Genomic DNA, 18,925 nt, shown 5'->3' with positions numbered 1-18,925 from the left:
TATATGAACCACACATCTCGTCAACACAAGTTCTCAGCAGTATTCTCCTTCCACAATTACGAGAATATGCCTGCACTCGAAGATATCATCTACTCACGCGAGGCGTGCATCGCTGCAGTCCGCGATTACTACCAGTTTCTTACCCGGATGTACATGGATGAAAGCGTCATTATCGAACCACCCAAAGAAGGCTGGCCCTCTGTCACTCCCGACTCCATGCGAGGTCTCAACAAGACGGACGAAGTAATTTCCCTTCTCCAACATCTTCCATACATCCGTGGGTCTGGCAGCAGCTTCGAAAATCCTCAAGCAGCCCCATGGTGTGCCTTTTCCGACTGGCAGAGGGACCTGGGACGCGTGCTTCAAGGTGGTGTTAAGGGTGAAACACTTAAGCTTTGCTCAGAAGGCGCCAGCTTTACTGATGAAGTACCGGCCCACGTCATCGGTTTAACTACTGGCGGACGAGACAATGCAGACTTTCTGCTCGACACGGAGTTGGGCGTTGTCTACTGGATCGAATGCCCCTACGAGATCAGGCACAATTCGTCACGCGAACCAATCGAAGACGACCCGTACGATTACGCGCCAGACAACGAGGCTCAATGGCGGGCCGAATCGGAATGCTGGGCTATTGCTGACTTCTTCGGCATGCTCAAAGATCAATTTCGGCAACTCTCTTTCATTCCCATTGGCCCAAAGTCAGTCATCGATATTTATGCGACTCTAGGGCCCGAGGATAACGGGCTTGTAACCATGCTACAAAAGGTCTATCGTGAGCATGGATGGCCGGATGTGACGCGCTATCGAAAGACTGAATGTCTCGCCGCGGTACAAGCCGCCCTGAAGGAGCACTATCCCCACTTTGCTCAGTAGGAAGTGAGTCACTGCTATCAAGAGGGTTGTATGAAGGTTTCGTATCTCTTAACAAGGACGTCGAGCTCTGTAGTAGATAGCAAGCTTCAAGCAAGAACGAATCAATCCAGACTACCAACATTTCCCAAAGCCGTCGAGAGCAGGGACCGACATATCACCCTAGAACAACACGAGGCTTCCTTTTAGCCGAGTCGAAATGCGTGCAAGGGATGCAGTTGGTCATGGCGTGAAGCCCCTTATCGATCAATATGGTTCTTAGTCATTGATGATATAATGGAGGCATATGCCACAGATTTCTGCGCTGTCAAATCACTTCATAGATAACCTCACTTTGGCATATCGACCCTCGGCGACATCTTGCTTACAATGGCTCTTTCCACAGGCGCCCCTCCATTCAAAGCTGCTGTTACGGCGTCTGCAGCCCAGCTGACGCTCATGCCTATCGCAGAGCCAACTATTACCCGAGATCCTTGGTACTGCGCGACGGAAAACATAGCACAATATTTCGATGTACCGAAGCCCACTGGAGCCCTTCTGGATGAGCTCCTTATCTACGGAGACAAGCTGATCGAGGACTGCACACTTACTATCACGCCTTCGGCTACGGTTGTACCAACGTGTCCCTTTCCAGAATGGACTAGTTGGTGTGGTTTCACTACCGCTGCGCCTCGAGAAGTTCTTCCGGCCTATTCCTCCCATGGCAGCGTAGCATCTTCCTGGTGGGCTGCACATAGCTCGCGAGCCGTGGAAGTCGTTCAACGCTGCCCCAATACTTGGATCAGAGAAATGCGCGAGGCTCTTTGGGGCGAAGTCTGGCTGAATGACACCATTGCGTTTGCCGCATGCTACGCCGAGGAGCATGAGATCGACAAACCTTCGACCACCACGCAATCAAAAAGCGGCTCTCTAGAAACGACTTCTACCATCTCGACTATTGTTCCGACCCAAGACCAGGTCACGGCTAAGACTGCGTTGCCGAACAGTGTCATCGGCCGAGTGGAGAGTGTCAAAGTGATAGTAGTTGCAGGCGCGGGGATAGCTGCAGCCGCCGTCAATTCTGTGCTGTAAATAAAACTGGATAATATGGATATATCATCGGGAAGCTTTGTTTTGTGTGCGCATGCGCTCCGGACCTGGAGAGGCCGAGCCGCATTCCTTCATTTTAGCAAGATACAGGCCGTAGACGACCTCGGGAGGCAAGACGCCGCACCCTTAATTGAAAGCGCATATGCGCCTACTGTCACACTCCAAGATCTGCAGGTCTCGGTGCGGCCCGAGAAAGGAGGCAATATAAAGCCGCAGAAAACTGCATAGCCGATTGCCGTAGGACATTGCGGCGTAGTCAGGTTGATTCGGCTGTACATGACAACACTCACAAAGATGCAGGCCACGATACTAGCATTACGATCCATGACGACCTGCACCACTTCCAAATTTACGCTACTATCATTGAGATCCTATGCAACATCGGGGTGTCGGTCCGTAGTCCAGAACTCTCATTGTAATTCTGTGCAAAGCAGCCGGTTAGCACAACGCGTTCATCATCAAGCACAGTTTAAATCGTTGCAAATCCAAGAGCTGTTTCCCTCAAGATAATTAGTCCAAGTTCATATTACACGCGAAGCGTTAAGACCCTGATAATGCTTGCCCTTCAGTATACCCTTTACATTCTCCTTGCTTATCTTGGTGCATCCTGCATCAACGCACGCGTTCTTCGTCCAAGGGATTGCTCGTTCACCTGGCCTGCCAAGCAAGGTGACACCTGCAGATCCCTAGCGGAAGAATGGAGCATCACTGAAGCTGAATTCATCAGCTTCAACCCTGGAGCACCATGCAGCTCGCTCGTAGCTAATACCGAATACTGCGTGGAGTGGCAGGGCGATCTACCCGTTACTTCCCAACCAACACCAACAAAGACGATACAATCATCGTCTTCATCCTCTCGCTTCACATTGCTGCCACCAGTAATCACATGGGAGTTTCCCGCTAGTGAATGGCACGCTTCGACTACTACGATGAAGCCGCCTAGCGGCCCAGCGACCCCGACTCCCGTTCAATCAGGTGCATCAACCAGATGTTAGTATTGCGCAACACCGTGGAAAATGAGTGAGAAGAAAGACTGACAAATCGCTTGACATAGGTAACAGATGGCACCTTGTGAGCTCAGGCGACATTTGCCAGAAGATAGCCGATCAATACAGGATCACCCTCGCCGACTTGTAAGTCCACACCATCTTACCAATCGACATGTTCCAGCAGCTAAGTATGCATCTGTAGTTATAAATGGAATCCTGCTGTAGGAAACAGCTGCGCTAGTCTATGGCTAGGCTATTATGTGTGTGTGGGCTCTTCATGAGCGCAATCATGGAACAGGGCGGAACAACTGTATTCCCCCGTCAGGAAGCGTGAGCGAGCCAATTGTCCAACTTGCCCCAGTCTATAAACTCCAGCGATGAATCGTCCATGATGTAGTCGGTAGCCAAAAAATCATGCGCACCGTCCAAATCCATGCTGTCGAAAAATGTGCCGTTCGCATGGTTGGAGAATGTGAAAGAATGAGTGCTGTCAAACACAGTGTCTTGCGTCGGTCCGAACGATGCCTGAAAAGAAGCCTGAGTTGATTCCATCAACGCATTTGAGTTATCAGCTAATGCTTCGCCATCGATGCAGTATACGTCAGCCCGGGTTTGATCAGTAGATGCAGCGGCATGACCGCCGTTTGCAGTGCGTTTCTGGCGTCGCAACCTGGCGCTATCGCGTTGGTGTCGTAGACGTGCTATAAACCCAGGTGGCGAAAGTGAATGGCCATCTTTCGAGCGCATCAATGCCTCATGATCATCATAGGCCTTCAAGCATAGGTTGCCAACAGCTGCATGAATGGGCCTTCTCATGTCCTCGAGCATCTCCGGATTATTGTCGTACGTTTCGCCGATGAGTCGCCAAGCTCGATCAGTGTCGATAAGGTTGGGATGGGCGCGAAGAGTATCTAGCAGATGAATCAAAGCATGCCATTGCCGAAAGTAGGACGCGCTCCACGCAAAGCGCTTGATGACAGGGTTGGTCTGCAGCATGATCTGTTGCTCGAGAAGCTTGAGACAAACTTCCCAGATCTTCTTACGCTCCTCTAGGGGTGTTTTCTCTAATGTACCCCAGTTCCGTGGATGATGTATCAGAAAGCGGGCTACATTGAGACCATACCGAGCCACAACCATTGCAACAAGATGTAAAGGCTGAGATGGGTCACAGTAGCGAAGATGTTTCGTTTCAATAGTGTCCTCAAGCTCTTGGATTAAGCTTTCACGGGCGGTCCCGCTCTTTGCCGAATGGTCAAGGTTCATCTGCCTGGGGTCCATTCCCTCTTGCCGCAGTGCTGCAATGCGTGGCGCCGCGAACTTTCCCATCTCACATCTTGTCACAATGAAGATAACATCCGTTAGTCCCTTGGAGTCTGAGGGTAGCTCAGACATACCAGGATGCAGCTGATCGTCGTTGAGGTTGGTAGGCCATCCAGCTCGCTCAGGGCCGATATCAGGATCTCGGTACTTCGCGAGACCACACAACTCCGCTGCTCGAGAGTCATGGGCTTTCAACTGGAACCAGATACGGCGGCGTATCTCGGTCTCGAAGGGAGATATTCCTAGATATTTACCATCGCGCTCAAGACCCATGCTTTGAGCGATGCGAACAGCTACGCCGGTAAGCGTCCAGGTCGCGCGTGGCGCATAGATCTCACGTATTGTGACGAGATGTATCACTAATGCCTGTAGAACAACAAGATTGGAAGTCTCCATCACTCTTGCTCTAGACAATGCCGCTTCTGTCCCCGAGATGTACTGAGAAAGTAGTTGGTCGCGCGATTTGGCGAAACGTTGCTCACACTCCTCTTGGCTCAATGACATGATAGCGGAGCCATATATAGCAAACATGAGAGCTTCGAGCGGTCGCGGTATGAGCCCAAGATTTTTGGCAGCTTTTTCAATCATAGGCCGTAGACTGGGTACATGCACCACCTTAGTCAACGGATCCACGTTACTGACGAAGATCTCCCAAAGCTGAATAAGGCGCTCGAGCGGTGGATGACGAGGCTTGCCGCTGCGATGGGAGGACCTGATAACAGCAAAACCGGAGTTGCCCGTTGTCGACTCCTCCTCGCTGATATCGCTTGAGTCTTCTAAATCGTTGTTAGGGTCGAGAGACTAAACACTCGTTAGCATCGGCGTGATGATGAGATTACCGTAACAACGTATGGCATAGGTGTTCCACTCACTTCTTCAACCACTCTGTCCCATAGACTGTTCTCCACAAATCGAAAAGGTGCCTGGCCACGAACAGTCGAAGTCTGAAGGCCATACGGCGACGAGTCAGACTCAAGAGACGAAGGCGTCTGCAATTGAACGACATGCTGCTCTTGTTGATCGGGCGCGCCGTGCATCAAGGGTTGCGACTGCGGCCTACTATCCGTCTGATTCGGAACGTTCGCGGGTTCGATACCCTTTTCCTGAAGGAGAGCCTCATACTGTTTCAACCGATCAGTCAGTACTTTGACTTTGACGCGCTTGTTTCTCTGTTTCGGCGGTTGCACGGGGTTGAAGATGCATTCGACATTGCTCTTGACACAACCAGCACATGGCCTCTGCCTGTCGCACTTGACCTTCCGTTCAGCGCATCGGATGCAGGAGAAAGTGGGTCTTTTGTGGCCGCTTGTGGGTAGGCTTGTGGTTGCCATTGTGGAAGTCAGCTGCGCTGAATGAAGGTAACGGCAGGTGTCGCTATTGTCTCGTTACATGCCATTGGAGTGAGCACAAGATGCGAAAGAAGATGACAAGAGTTGAAGAAGTGGCGATGCGGGATGATGGTAGATGCGTTACACTACATCGGGAATAGTGCGCAGTCCATTACCCCCGAGCCGTCGCCCGAATGCACGAAGCCCGAAGCACCCCAACCCCGAAACCTCAGCACATGCTTCAATGCGCCCGATCCCGCGCTTTCAACCATAACGATTGCTTTCGTTCTATCCTATATATAACGATGATCAATCTCGCAACCATGACAAGACGTCAAACACCGAGCTTGTGCGGACAGCCCCCAAATTTCAGCTCAACTAAACAACATCATTGTCTACCATGGATATCTTGATCGTCGGTTCAGGCATCGCTGGCCCAGCCCTAGCCTACTGGCTCTCTTTCAACTCCAAGCACACCATCACCATCCTAGAAAAAGCCACTTCTCTCCAACCCCACGGCCAGAATGTCGACATCCAAGGCAGCGCAGTGACCTGCATAAAAAAGATGGGCCTCATGCAACAAGTCCAGCAATACAACACCAAAGAACTCGGCACCCGATTCATCGACTCACAAGGAACCCCCTTCGCCCCCTTTCCTATCAAAGAAGGCGGCTCAGCAAGTCCAACATCAGAATACGAAATCCTGCGCGGCGACCTCGCAAAACTACTACACCAAGCTACTAGCCCCCAACCCAACGTAACCTACCTGTTCAACACGACAATCACACAAATCCTCCAAAACAACTCCTCATGCGTCAAAGTCCTCCTCAGCGATGGCACAACACACACCTACGACCTACTCATCGCAGCAGACGGCCAATGGTCCAAAACACGCAGTCTGGTCTTCCCAGCCCAGGACGTAGCCATCGAGCACAAAGGTATGTACGCCGCCTATTTCACCATACCACGCCTCCCTTCCGACGCACCCTGGTGGGATATCTTCGTCGCAAAAGGTTCACGTACCGTTGCTACGCGTCCAGATCCTCACGGCACAACCCGTGCGATGTTCACTTTCATGCCATCAACCCCCGCCCAAGAACTCGCCTGGGAGAAGGCGAGTAGAGCTGGGAGAGCGCCCCAGGAAAAGCTTGTTCGCGAGGAATTCGCGGATGCAGGGTGGGTTAGCAAGAGACTTCTCGATGCCATGGCTACGGCGCCAGACTTCTATCTCCACGCTATCAATCAGGTCAAGATGAAGCGGTGGAGTTGCAATCGAGTGATTTGTCTGGGTGATGCGGCGTTTTGTCCTAGTCCGTGTACGGGCATGGGTACGTCGCTGGCGGTGCTTGGGGCGTATGTTTTGGCGGGTGAGCTGAGCTGTGTTGACGACCTTGCTTCTCCTACGACGTTTGACGGTCTTACTGCTGCGCTGACACGCTACGAGGAGAGGTTCCGACCTTTTGTGGTGCAGAGTCAGGTCATGTCGCGTTTTGTACCGGAGTTTATGCATCCAGGTTCGGCTTGGAAGAGGACGGTCTTGCACGGCTTTGTGAGGCTGGTGTCGATGGTTCTGAGGTGGGAGTGGGTCGGCCCGTGGCTTGGAGATACGGAGAGTCGGGATGACGGCTTCAAGCTACCCGAGTATGCGGCTTTTGAAAGGGTAGAGGAGAAAGCGCTGTGAGTTTCATGTGATCAGGCTTCTAGTGTACAAGTGTGGGTATCTCAGTTATTAGAACCTCTAATGTAAAACTAATTAACGGAAAGAAAGGAAAAATGTGGGTGATGGACCGGTAGTAAAAGATGACAATGATCAGCAACGCCACGCTACATGTAGTGTGATGCAAAGCCGCCATGTTCCTACACACCAACCACCCTAGGCGGCTCACCACCCAGTGGCAAAGCATCAGTCTTCTGCCTTACAGCAGCCCAGTCGGTGAGATCGCTATCGACCCTCGTCTCATCGGAGCCATCTGCGGAAGGACGATCCGCAACATCCAATCCACCCTTCGTATCTACAGGTCCCAAGTTGTTAGCCTCGGCGATGGGGCTAGCAAGCTCAGGATCAGACTTGTTCTTTGCGTCATCACCTAGATGTGCTGAGCCAAGCGAGTTTGTATCTTGCTCCTTCAAAGCAGCATCGCCAGTCGCCTGATATCTTGGAGGAAGCTGCAGCTCTTCTCTTTCGAGGTGTTCGCCATGCTCCAAAGTGGTGGTTGGCGCAGTGCTCATCCGGTGCATTCCTCCACCTCTTGCGTTACCGTCAACGCTCCTTCGAGCTTTTCCCGGGTCCATCACTTTGGATTGGTCTTCTGGAAGGACACCGCCGGGCTTGTCGTTGGGCGTATGGTTATTTGGCCTTCCTTTGGACTGCGATCGCCTGGCATCCTTCTTGGCGACCTCGGTAGACTTGCGTCCAACTCGTTGGCCTTCTTTGTGATCCCCTCGACCGGTGAGAGAGCCCACAATTCCGTTCTTATGTTGTTTCTTCTCGTCGGCGATCGTTTTTTGTAGAGCTTTCCATCGAATAACCACGTTCTCTTCTACGGATTCCTTCTTCTCGGAAGGTCGCTTGGCTCCATTTTGAGCTTCCTTGATGGCCGTAATGTGAGCTTTTGATTCCAACATTGTCAGCTCCTTCTGCCCCTCAGCAATGCGTGCACGGCGGAGGTAGTTTGTAGGCTGGTACCGCTTCATGTATTCCGCATCAAGACCCTTCATCGTATACGCCAAAGGGCCAAGAAGAGCTGCGATGTCTTTGAGCACGAAGCCGCCAATACCGAAGCCTACGCCTCGGACTGCACCTATAACACCGTTCTGTTTCGCGCCATTGTACGGCTGGGTGACAAGGCCCGAAACGCCATCCTTTACGCCGTAAAGAAACTCATCGCGACCGGCGCGCGTGCCTGAGTGGAAACCAGTGACTCGAGGTGGCCTGCGTACAGTTTCATCTCCATAGAGACGTGGAGCGTTGTGAAAACCTTGAGTAATGGCAAGTGTCAAGTCCATGGGGAATCGAGCGATAGCGTGACCTGTCTTCCTGAAGCCAAAGGCAGCTTCGCGGCCGAGCTCCTCAGCCAGCTCTTCGTCTGGTTCCGTGATCTTCGAAATGGACGATTCGTTGCGATTTGCTTGTGGCCTGGATCCGTCTTGTTCACTCTTGTTGTGCGACGGCTGTTCAGCTCCATTTGCACTGTCGGCGTTTGCTTTCGCTAATGTTGCTTTCTTGTGCTCGTGGCGTTGATGATGCTTGCGCTTCTTTTCCTTAATTTGCTCCCGTTTCCTAATGCTCTTCCCCATCTCGACAGGCATGCCTCCCACACCAGCAGCCGCATCAGAGAACGACGACATCAGGCTGCCCCAGACACCAGTGATTGGCTCGCCTGGGCCACCAAAGTCGTTCCATTCGTAGTGTCGTATGAGTCGCAACTCGCTCCACTTGAGCTTCTTTTTCTCCACCAGGATCTCGGCAGCGAGTGCGGAGAGCTTGACCTCAGTATTCTTGATCTTCCATACTGCCGCACGGTTGTCGAGGAAGTCGCAACGCATGCTGCCCGCGCCGGTAAGTGGTAATGACCTGTGGAAGGAGCGCACGGCGTTGAGCGCTCCGTCGCCTTCCTTCGCAATGCTGTCTGCGATTTTCTTCACGTTCTCTTTGGCTTCTTCAGTCAGACATTGCTTGATACCCTCCGCTAGTCTTTCTGCGTTGAGTTTCTTGTACGGTATACAATCGTGCGCTCCAGCCTTTGCCTTACTAACCATCGCACCCCAGAATGGCTGATCGCCAAAGAAGGGTACAATCATTGTTGGTATAGCGCACTTGAGGCCAATAGCGGTTGTACCTGCGCCTCCATGATGGATAACCGCACTGCACTTGGGAAACAACCAATCGTGCGGAGTGTTCTCAAGCATAAAGACATTTTCCGGGCAATCTGCGTTGGAGCCAAAGCCACCCCAACCTTTCGAAACAAGGGCACGACAGCCAACGGACTTGACCGCTTCGAAAATCAGACTAGTGAACTCGTCCGGGTCGTCTACAACAATTGAGCCAAACCCGATGTAGATTGGAGGAGGCCCATCATCCAGGAACTTCTTCAACTCATCCGGTGGCGTAAAGGAAGAAGCAAGATCCAGAAAGACGAAACCGGAAATGTCGATCTCTGGACCCCAATCCTTTGGCTTTGGGATGAGACCGGGTGACCACATGTAGGTATAAGGTACCTTGAGCCGATATAGTTGACCTGGCGCCCATATTCTGCTTACTTCTTCAAGATGCAACACTTGGGTACGGAAGCGATTTATGAGGTCGCCGAGACCCTGCCACATCATCATCTCGACGAGCGGATACGACATGAAATTGCTGTAGGTGGCTTCGACGTTACTGGCCTTGATGTTCGCAAGTGGGTGAGGAAACTGGCTCGTAGGCGTGTAAGGGAAGCTATCGAGAGTTAGTACTGACTCGCAAGTCTGCATTTCAAGTACTTACGTGAACATCATGTGTAGCGGAATGCCGAGCTTCTCAGCAATATGAGTGGGTGCGAAACTTGGCGGATTTGAAATGATAGCGTCTGCAACGAACGGTGCCTTATCACCCACTACTTGATATTAGTCATGTGTAACACGGATGCAACCGAGGAACTTACTCATTTTCACGTTCGTCTTATCCGTTTCGTCGTCGGTTGCGTTGATGCAGGCACGCCACATGCCCTGGAACATCTCGTACATCTGGCTCCTTCGCCTGCCTATCTCACCCTCCTTGATGGTGTCGATGTTCGGTATCAGTCCAGGATTCTTGACCATGAACGCCATCAGCTCTGCCGGGTTGCCGCCAACAGAGAAAAACTCCAAACCGGAGTCCTTTTCCACAAAGTCCTTGAAAGCCGGGTGTGTGGCCATGCGAACGCGATGTCCGTAGTCTTCTTTCAGGATCTTGCCTATCCGGATGAAGGGCTGAATATCTCCGCGCGAACCAATGATGATGATAACAATGTTGAGCTTGATTCTTCGTGAAGGATCATGTTCCATCTCGTCATCCTCAGGGCTAATCTTGGTAGCTCCGGCATCGTCGTAACTCGTAGGGCCTTGATTCTCGTCATTGCTATTCTTCTTGAAAGCTGTGCCCAGAGCCTTTGCGATGTATCCACTGCCATGGTTCTCCTCGAGTATACTAAGCTTCAGACGTCCGTCCGCCTTGGATACCCTGCCCTTTGTGTTGAAATGCTCGTTGGCGATCTTGAGACGAGAAAAGGGCCCCGATCGGCGTCCGCGAGGCTGGCGCGTTGCTTGTTTGGTGAGGTCGTCTGCATGGCCGAGGCTCTTGCGGGGGAGTTCTCTCTCATCGTCTGAGGAGTCTGAGGATTCGGATTCGGGGTCGAAGGTGATTGTTGCTGCCCTTTCGGGTGCGGCTGGTCTTGCCTCGCGGGGCTTCTGCATCCTTCCTAGCAGAGAGTGTCGCACAGAGGGCTTCGGCCGTTCCGTTGCCCATCTCTGCTGTGTGGGACGCGTCGTCGACGCGAAGTAGTCCTGATCATTGGGGGTCGACTCCGAGGTGTCTCGCGGGGCGTCGATAGGCTGGTCTGGCGATGATGCGCCTGCTGGTTGAGCCATGTCTGCGGTCGAAGTGTTCTGGACGGGCGTGGGCGTGGTGGGTTCTTGGCCAGGGATATTCGGAAAGGTCGGCTCTTCGATGACCATACCGATGGGCGAGACGAGACCCTCGCGCTTGGGACTAGGCGTAGGGTTCGCCATAGTGAGCTGTGCGAAGAGGTTTGGCGTCTTGGTGGGTCGGAAGATCTTGGTCAGTGACGGTTCCGCGTTGCCGGTAGTGACGGCGCGATGATGGTGACAGCGCAGAAAGAGCGAAGTCTAAGCCTGAAGGGACGCGCGACACCCGGCTTCACCTGCATGCGCCAACAAAGCTTTTCGTATAGCAGCCTGGATCCGGACAACGGGCGCGCAAAGAGGTGAACAAACACACTTGCGAATGGCGTGGGATGGTCGTAGCGGCCGATCGAGGCTACTCGGTGGACAGCAGCACCAGCAGGAACAGGCGGCATGACATCACGTCCAAACATTTGCAATATGGATCTAACAGAAGGCGCCAACGCGGGAGTTAACTTGGTCGGGTTAATTCGATGGTCTTGAAATTGTGCCTGGGCGTTCTTGGGCGACTCCTTTTTTGCCGAGGTTGCGCGACAGGGATTACAATCCCATGTCTTGAAACATGGCAATCTCACCGGCCAATGTGCGTACTTCTCGTACACCACTGGACACGAGATAGTAACAAGAAACGTGGCACATTACAGACGTGGCGCCACTGCTGGGGTGGTATGGATAATTCGGCATGTTTTCAAGTGCGATGCATGGAGCCAATACAGCACAACGATCGTGACCCTATGATGCAGCCCTAAGCGTGTAGCGTCCCGACCTATCCGGGCTGCTCTGCATACTCTCCGAATGCGCTATGCTCGGCCTCTAGCAGCAGCCGGCTGTCGATCCGCAGATGCTTTTGGAAGAGTTCGAGCAGATTTAGCTAGGTCATTGCCGCTTCTAGTGCATGATGGTGAGCGCGTTGTTGTAGGGTCAGATGATGCTTGCACCTAAGGACCGCCGCAGTAGGCCAGCGCATCAAGGTGCATTTTCCGCAGAAGGATGTAGTCATGGCAGCACGGGCAAGAAAAAGTCGATCATTTACGTGGAAGCTTTATTGGAAGACCCCGAGCTTCTAGCCCCATCGCAGTTCGCACCGTGCTCGAGGGAAGGGCCCTGCCAAGCTTCACGATGATGCGCATCATCGCCCGAACCCCAGACCATACAAGGATGCTTTGACAACATCCTGTGCCCACCCAGCCCAGCCCCGTCCAGCCTGGACCATGTTCAAGATCTTGATGAAGGTGCGGTTCCACTGATCTTGGTCCTCCCAATCATCGGCATAAGGCTCGAAGATGGCCGTTTCGATACTGCCAGGCGCGCCAGGCGTAACCAGATCCCACTCGCCGTTGTCCTTTTGACGCACATGCATCTTGGGTCCTATAACCAGCGCCCGACCAAGTATGCGAGAATCGGCTACGAAGCGCGTACCTGCGTCAACGACATCTTCCACCTTGCCTACGCCGCCTCCCGCGAGTATGAAGCGCGCACTGGCGGGCACGATGGGTGTATCGATGAAGTACGGACAAAGCAGGTTCACGCGGATGCCTTGAAGGCCGACTGTCACCCTCAAACTCCTGAAAAGACCAAGCACCGCGTGCTTTGCTGCACAGTATTGGGGTTGTATGGCAATGGGGCCGAGAGAGGCGATGGAGCCAAGCAGAAGGATATGGCGATCGCGTGGGGAAGTGGTGGAGGGCTTCGAGTTCAAGCTGCAGTCTCTGGAGCCGGGGTTCTTGGGCAGCCAGAAGCAGGCCAGGTGAGTGGTGTATAGCACACCAGTGAGGTTCACGTCCATGATCTTGAAGACGGGTGGGGGTGGTGCAGCCGCATCGAGGTTTGCAGGTTCTTGGAGGACGTCGCGACCTGCTATGCCTGCATTCGCGACGACCGTGTCGATACCCCCGTGCGGGCTCAGCTCGACTGCCTTCTTGAAGAGGTCGACCTGTGACTGCCAGTCCGTCACGTCGCAGTGCACGAAGTGGGCTTTGCCGCCGTTCTTGCTGTCTTTGTTGATATCACGACAGAGCGCGTCGCCTTTCTGAACACTGATGTCCCCCACGACGACTGTAGCGCCGTCAGCTACCCATTTCCGCACGAAGCCCGCACCAAAGCCACTGGCTCCTCCCGTGATGAGTACGACCTTGCCCTTCACCCAAGCTGCATCGTAGGGAACGGTGATGTCGATGGGCGGAGACTGGAGGACATTCGGTTTCTGTGGTTTGTAGTCGTCCATTGCAGTGGTTCTTGCAGTGTGAGGATGATTGAACAAGTACTATGGGGTACTGAGGGTGAGGCTGGGTATGGCTCTTATATCGTGAGGTACCCGCATGTACGCCCGTGGAGGTGCAGGAGCTCTCACCTGGCGCACTAAGGACAGCAGCCTCGGCTCGCGAGCGTAAGGTCGCCCATCCACCTAGTCGAGTGGGAGCCCGCGGCCATGATAGGCTGCCCCAGTGTTGAGCTTGTTGCATTGTCCGTAGTCTGCAACTAAGGGGAGAAGTACGACCGAGAAGTGCACACGCGAATGCGAGGTCGATCAGCCGTCAGACATGGTCGTGGTAAGATGACTTGAGCTGGTGGGGTTGTCAGGCTAGCGCTACTGTGCCTGAACCCCTGCCGAAATTTCCAGTCGCATGCATCCCCGCCTTGCAAACAAGTCATACATTCGCTGCTCCTCATCCACATCGTCTCCTCTGGACCACCTGGGTACTAAAGGTCCGAAAGCATCGCGACCAAGCTATTCCCGATCTATCGCATCATGGCGGCCAAACCTCCCGCCCTCGACGTGTCGGCCACGCACATCGTCGCGACCCTCTTCTACAAGGCCGACACGCCCAACTTCTTCCAGCACGCCGATCTGTCGCCCCGAAGTCCCGGCGACCCAATTCCCTCCGCCTCCCTCGAGTCGCTGAAGGACGGCGCCGTGCCGACAGAGAACCTCGCAGACTACCCCCTCGAACCGCCCACCCCTGGGCCCAACGCCCGCGATAATCTCTACGGAAGCTACGTCAGCCAAAGCTGCCTCACCGAGTTCTTCGTCACCCTCACCAGCATCATAACTGGCTTGGAGCAGAACACCATAACGAGCAAAAGGCTGGAGGCAAGTAAGCTCTGCAGGGTAGTCGAAGTCACGTTCCCCTTACCAAGCGCCTCGCCCGTCGCGCTTGAGACGTTGCGCAGGCATGAAGCCGTGTCGCGCTTCGAGCGCGAGTGGAACGTCGAATGCGTCTTCCAGGCAGACACCATACATAGGCGCTACAAGAGGCTTGCCGTCTTCGACATGGACAGCACCCTCATACAGCAAGAGGTCATTGACGAGATCGCTTCGCTGATTGGCGTGGAGAAGGAGGTATCCGCCATCACCGCTGCTGCCATGAACGGTGAGCTCGACTTCGAGGCTAGTCTGCGCGCACGATGCAAGCTGCTCAAGGGCGTGCCAAGCAGTGTCTTCGAGACGTTGAAGCCAAGGATAACATTGAACGAGGGCGTCAAGGATCTCATCATCGCCCTGAAGCGATTAGGATTCAAGACAGCAGTACTTAGCGGAGGCTTCACTCCTCTAACAGGATGGATGGGGCAGCAACTTGGCCTTGATTACGCCTTTGCTAACCACCTGGTCGTTTCTGAAGACGGAGCCACACTCACAGGCGAACTGACCGGTGAGATCGTGCACGCTCAGAAGAAACGCCAACACGTCCTAGAAATTGCCGAGAAAGAGAATATACTCCTCGACCAGGTCATATGCGTTGGCGACGGCGCCAACGATCTTCCTATGATGGGCGTAGCTGGTCTTGGCGTCGCCTTTCACGCGAAGCCAAAGGTGCAGATGCAAGCTCCTGCTCGTCTCAACTCCAAAAGCATGCTGGATGTACTATATCTCTTCGGTATTTCAAAGGAAGAGCAGGAAACACTATTGCAATAGCACAATCACTCGCCGCACAAAAGGTAACCATCGAATACTGTCCCGCTCGCATGATGCTTAATAATCCTTTTATTACGTGAACCAACTAGCTATCTCGATTTCTCGGTTGAGTCGCTGCGACAAGGCGCGTTTGGTCGTCTGATACATGTGCTGGGCTCAGGCACATAGCGTGGCGCAGCTTGCCCCTCCGTGTCTGCCTGTCACCCCAGCCACAACGCCACAACATGCGATGCGATCACAGCCTCGCGACATTATCATCATAAAGACGAAAGGCATGCACGTAAGCTCGTTCATGTATACTTTGGATTATTTGCGCATCTTCTCTGCACGTCGCTACCAAGTATCGCGTATCGTACTCGCCTTTCTAGGTTCCGACTTGCCAGCAATCAACAAACGAAAGATGAAGCTATCCGATTTACCGACAGACATATATCGCCTTCTTCTTGATCAAGTGCGCCTCGCCAGCGCAAAACACTTTGACTTACGTTAACATTGGTATAGCTCTCACTCGTAGACCAGATCTCGCTCAGTCTTGTTTCGCATACATGTCGCAATCAATGCGAGCCAATCATCTTCCGCACTATCACCGTGGGTGCTTGCAAAGAGCGAGGCTCAACTATGACTGCACGCATCACCAATGGCCTAGTATGGCCTTTTCGTACCATCACCTCGGGCAGATCTAAGAAAAGCGGACTCGGTCCACCAACAAGCATCGTGAGCAGTCTAAAACGGGACGATGGTAAGTTGGCGAAAACAGTGCGTCACTTGGTCATCCCATCTTATCCCGACCATAGCTACATCTCCCCCACGACGATTCTACACATCATGGAATGCACACAAAACCTTGCATCATTCAGTTGGAACGCCAACTACGCTATCCCCTTGCGTGTTCTCGAGGCGCTGCACCGCAATCATCCTTCAGCTCAATTGAAAGTCACGAACCACAACCGCAAGGATCTTGCTCTAGATGAAGCTCTCCTGTCGTCGCCTCAGCTTCACACACTCGACATTACAGTCCGGTGTTTTCATAGGGGAGCAACACGTCGGCAGGACGAAAACAGCGATCTCTCCAAGCTCAAGACACTACTTATGCGAGGTTGCAACCTCAAGGTCTTACGGTTGCGTCTCAGCAAACAGCAACAATTTACCATGGCTGCGAGAAGTCAAGGCAACAGCTACACGGCTATGGCCGTTGGCGGATCTCGTTTCCGATTCCAGGAGACGGATACGTTCCCGACGCTCGAAGAGCTGGTCATCTCCAGAGCTGATGACCTTGCGCCTGCCTACGAGCTTAGTCCTAAGCACTGCAGTGATTGGGCCTACGCCATGGACTGGAGTGAGATGCGCATCTTGGATGTGGCATCCACTAATTCCGAACACCTACTACGAGGGATCGCTGGTCTAGTACCCAAGCTACACACGCTGAGTTTGAACCCGTCCTCTATCGACCACGCTACTCTCCAAAGCTTCATGGTAACTGTGCCACTGTTGTCAGATCTGAAGCTGGTTGCTGGAAGCACGTCGAACGTGTATATTGGCAGCTTTGACAACGCAGTCACGAGGGTTTGTGAAGCCATTGGACCTCAACTCCGCTCTCTCCAGATCGAATCTAGATCTGGTATGGTCATGCCGTGGCAGGATCAGAGGATTCAGGGGGTGCTGGAGTTATGTCCGCAGCTGAGGTACTTCGAAAGTGTCATCGAGGGGCTGGGTTCGACCGGTAAATGGGATGGAGATGTTGTTGGCAAGTCGGCTTCGTACAAGCGTGCATTGATGTCATCGACTAGCACTAGGGAATCAGGTATGTAATAGATTCCTCCTCTCAAATGACGGGAGACGATACATTGCTAACGTATCTGTGTAGTTGATCCGTATGCGTCATGCTGTGGAACGGGCTTGAATGTACCGCCTGAATGCGTCCCCCGGTTCACAGCTTTCCCGCCAACATAACGAACGTCTGTACTACACGTATCGTGTCTCTCCTACTCAAGAAGATTCCTAGTCTCTTCCAAACACCTTGGCCAGACCTTCTTCCAACTCATGCTCACACGTGCATGGCGGTGGTGATATCTGATGCTCTGTGACCCGAGCCGGCTGCGTTTGAGACAGTCCAACGTTTCTGCAGCCCTCGCGATATACCCTTACTACGACCTCTTTAGCCTGCATTCGATGCTCACAATGCTGCAAAGCGTCAAGCACAGCGTCTTTGAAGCCATGAATGCACCGGAAAGTAGGCGGCGATGGTTTTCCACGTGACAAGTAGTACCTCACAAGGTCTGTCGGATCGGTGCGGATGTTGACCTTGAGATGGAATGTTATTAGATTGGGGAAACGCGTTTGCCAGTTGGTAGAGCGTCGAACTGCTTTTAGAACACCGCTTTCATGCGTGACATCTTGACCTGGTATCATTTGAGTGGACGCAACCAGAACTCTCCAAGCTGTATCCATATCGAGGTTTTGGTCATTGGGTCGCGATGTGTAGAGATTGAAAATGATTTCAAACCTCTGGATCCACTTACACGCATCAAGTGGCGGGAATTTAGGAAAAAACGGCGAGAAAAAAGGAACTCTGGTGACGAATTTGTTGCTTCTGTAGTCTATCTCTGTCAGTCGTTGATTTAGATGTGCAGAGCCTAGTTGACCAGACCCGCATTCTACTTACAGCTTTCACGGGCGATCGCGGCCAGCTCTGTGTTGCCACAGCGCAAAACTGGTATCAACAAGCTCACCGCTTGGTAACTGGTGTCCTTATCGATAGGCTCGGGAAAGGTAAGGGCGTGACCGAGGACTTCTAGTTGAAGTTCGGTAGGTAAGTCTGACCATGAATGGAAAGACGCTGTCTTCTGGGGTGCGGTAGTGGTCGCCATACGTGTGAAGGTCTCGAGGGTTCGCAAGATGAGACAGTTGTGAAGAACTTGAGTGAATGGATTATTGGTTGTTAACCTCAAGAGCATTTGCTATTCACAAACACTTTCGGATAATCTTAAATCGAGTCATATCGCGACAAGGATCGTGTGGCGCGCGTGCAAATCCCACGCAACAAGTGATTTGAGGTTGCTTTCACCTCCACCTACAATGCGGTTCACTACTACCAGCTTGGCCAGCGACTATGTAAAAACACCCTCCATGTAGCCGTATAGACCATGTCATCCATCAGCATATCAATCGTTCCCTTCCCAACTCACCAAGCTTACCTCACCGATTCTACTCACAACAACAATGCCCGATCAAGTCATTACAGCCACGGGTTCCGCAAACTCACTAATGCAGGCCGACTCGGAAGACTCAATCTTCTTCCAATACTGGCATAAGCTTCCAGCAGAGCTAAGAATAAGCGTCCTGGAGCAGCACCTAACCTTCCCAACTCCAATCACCTACACAAAACACTGGGCCCTAATGAAGCTACGCCTCCTTCCCCTACTCCGTACAGATTTCGCGACCATAGCAAAAGCCGCATATTACAATAACAACGTCTTCCAGGTCACAGACTATACGCTACATTACGGACATCGACCATCGCTACGTGTCGGGAGCGAAATCCGCCACCTGGAATTCTGGTTCCAGTCAGTTTCTCGTAATGATTACGGAGGCTTAGGTCTCCTCTGGCAGCCGGTAAACCAGATACCAAGGAGTTGGCAGCAGAACATCCCCAAGCTGAAGACTTTGCGCATCGTCCTTGATGCTCGTGGATATTGGCGTACCACATTCGATGGATCCCGAAACTGGGTGGACGCACGGATTACGGGGGACATGCTGGT

General features: G+C 52.8%; 7 protein-coding genes across 7 annotated transcripts; 4 read left to right on the top strand and 3 right to left on the bottom strand.

Annotated features, from left to right (window-relative positions):
• Positions 1-3: 3 nt before the first annotated feature.
• J4E78_003319 (uncharacterized protein) lies at positions 4-873 on the top strand (the record flags this gene model as incomplete). The annotated part of the gene is made up of 1 exon (XM_049363959.1): positions 4-873. One exon carries the CDS (start codon positions 4-6, stop codon positions 871-873), a length of 870 nt encoding a protein of 289 aa, XP_049224624.1.
• Positions 874-3,269: 2,396 nt separating this feature from the next.
• Positions 3,270-5,599, bottom strand: J4E78_003318 (uncharacterized protein; the record flags this gene model as incomplete). The annotated part of the gene is made up of 2 exons (XM_049363958.1): positions 3,270-5,069; positions 5,141-5,599. The coding sequence occupies 2 exons, from the start codon at positions 5,597-5,599 to the stop codon at positions 3,270-3,272; spliced, it is 2,259 nt and encodes a 752-aa protein (XP_049224623.1).
• Positions 5,600-5,996: 397 nt separating this feature from the next.
• On the top strand, positions 5,997-7,277 carry J4E78_003317 (uncharacterized protein; the record flags this gene model as incomplete). The annotated part of the gene is made up of 1 exon (XM_049363957.1): positions 5,997-7,277. The coding sequence occupies one exon, from the start codon at positions 5,997-5,999 to the stop codon at positions 7,275-7,277; it is 1,281 nt and encodes a 426-aa protein (XP_049224622.1).
• Positions 7,278-7,453: 176 nt separating this feature from the next.
• Positions 7,454-11,341, bottom strand: J4E78_003316 (uncharacterized protein; the record flags this gene model as incomplete). The annotated part of the gene is made up of 3 exons (XM_049363956.1): positions 7,454-10,031; positions 10,080-10,188; positions 10,237-11,341. The coding sequence occupies 3 exons, from the start codon at positions 11,339-11,341 to the stop codon at positions 7,454-7,456; spliced, it is 3,792 nt and encodes a 1,263-aa protein (XP_049224621.1).
• Positions 11,342-12,383: 1,042 nt separating this feature from the next.
• J4E78_003315 (uncharacterized protein) lies at positions 12,384-13,478 on the bottom strand (the record flags this gene model as incomplete). The annotated part of the gene is made up of 1 exon (XM_049363955.1): positions 12,384-13,478. The coding sequence occupies one exon, from the start codon at positions 13,476-13,478 to the stop codon at positions 12,384-12,386; it is 1,095 nt and encodes a 364-aa protein (XP_049224620.1).
• A 525-nt stretch (positions 13,479-14,003) lies between these two features.
• Positions 14,004-15,167, top strand: J4E78_003314 (uncharacterized protein; the record flags this gene model as incomplete). The annotated part of the gene is made up of 1 exon (XM_049363954.1): positions 14,004-15,167. The coding sequence occupies one exon, from the start codon at positions 14,004-14,006 to the stop codon at positions 15,165-15,167; it is 1,164 nt and encodes a 387-aa protein (XP_049224619.1).
• An 825-nt stretch (positions 15,168-15,992) lies between these two features.
• J4E78_003313 (uncharacterized protein) lies at positions 15,993-16,976 on the top strand (the record flags this gene model as incomplete). The annotated part of the gene is made up of 1 exon (XM_049363953.1): positions 15,993-16,976. The coding sequence occupies one exon, from the start codon at positions 15,993-15,995 to the stop codon at positions 16,974-16,976; it is 984 nt and encodes a 327-aa protein (XP_049224618.1).
• Positions 16,977-18,925: the final 1,949 nt, after the last annotated feature.

This window comes from Alternaria triticimaculans (genome assembly GCF_023758025.1).
Source record: "Alternaria triticimaculans strain BMP 0046 chromosome Unknown scaffold_3, whole genome shotgun sequence".
Classification (NCBI taxonomy): Eukaryota; Fungi; Ascomycota; class Dothideomycetes; order Pleosporales; family Pleosporaceae; genus Alternaria; species Alternaria triticimaculans.
Note: the sequence above shows the minus strand (reverse complement) of the source record. Positions and strands in the feature narration are given on the sequence as shown.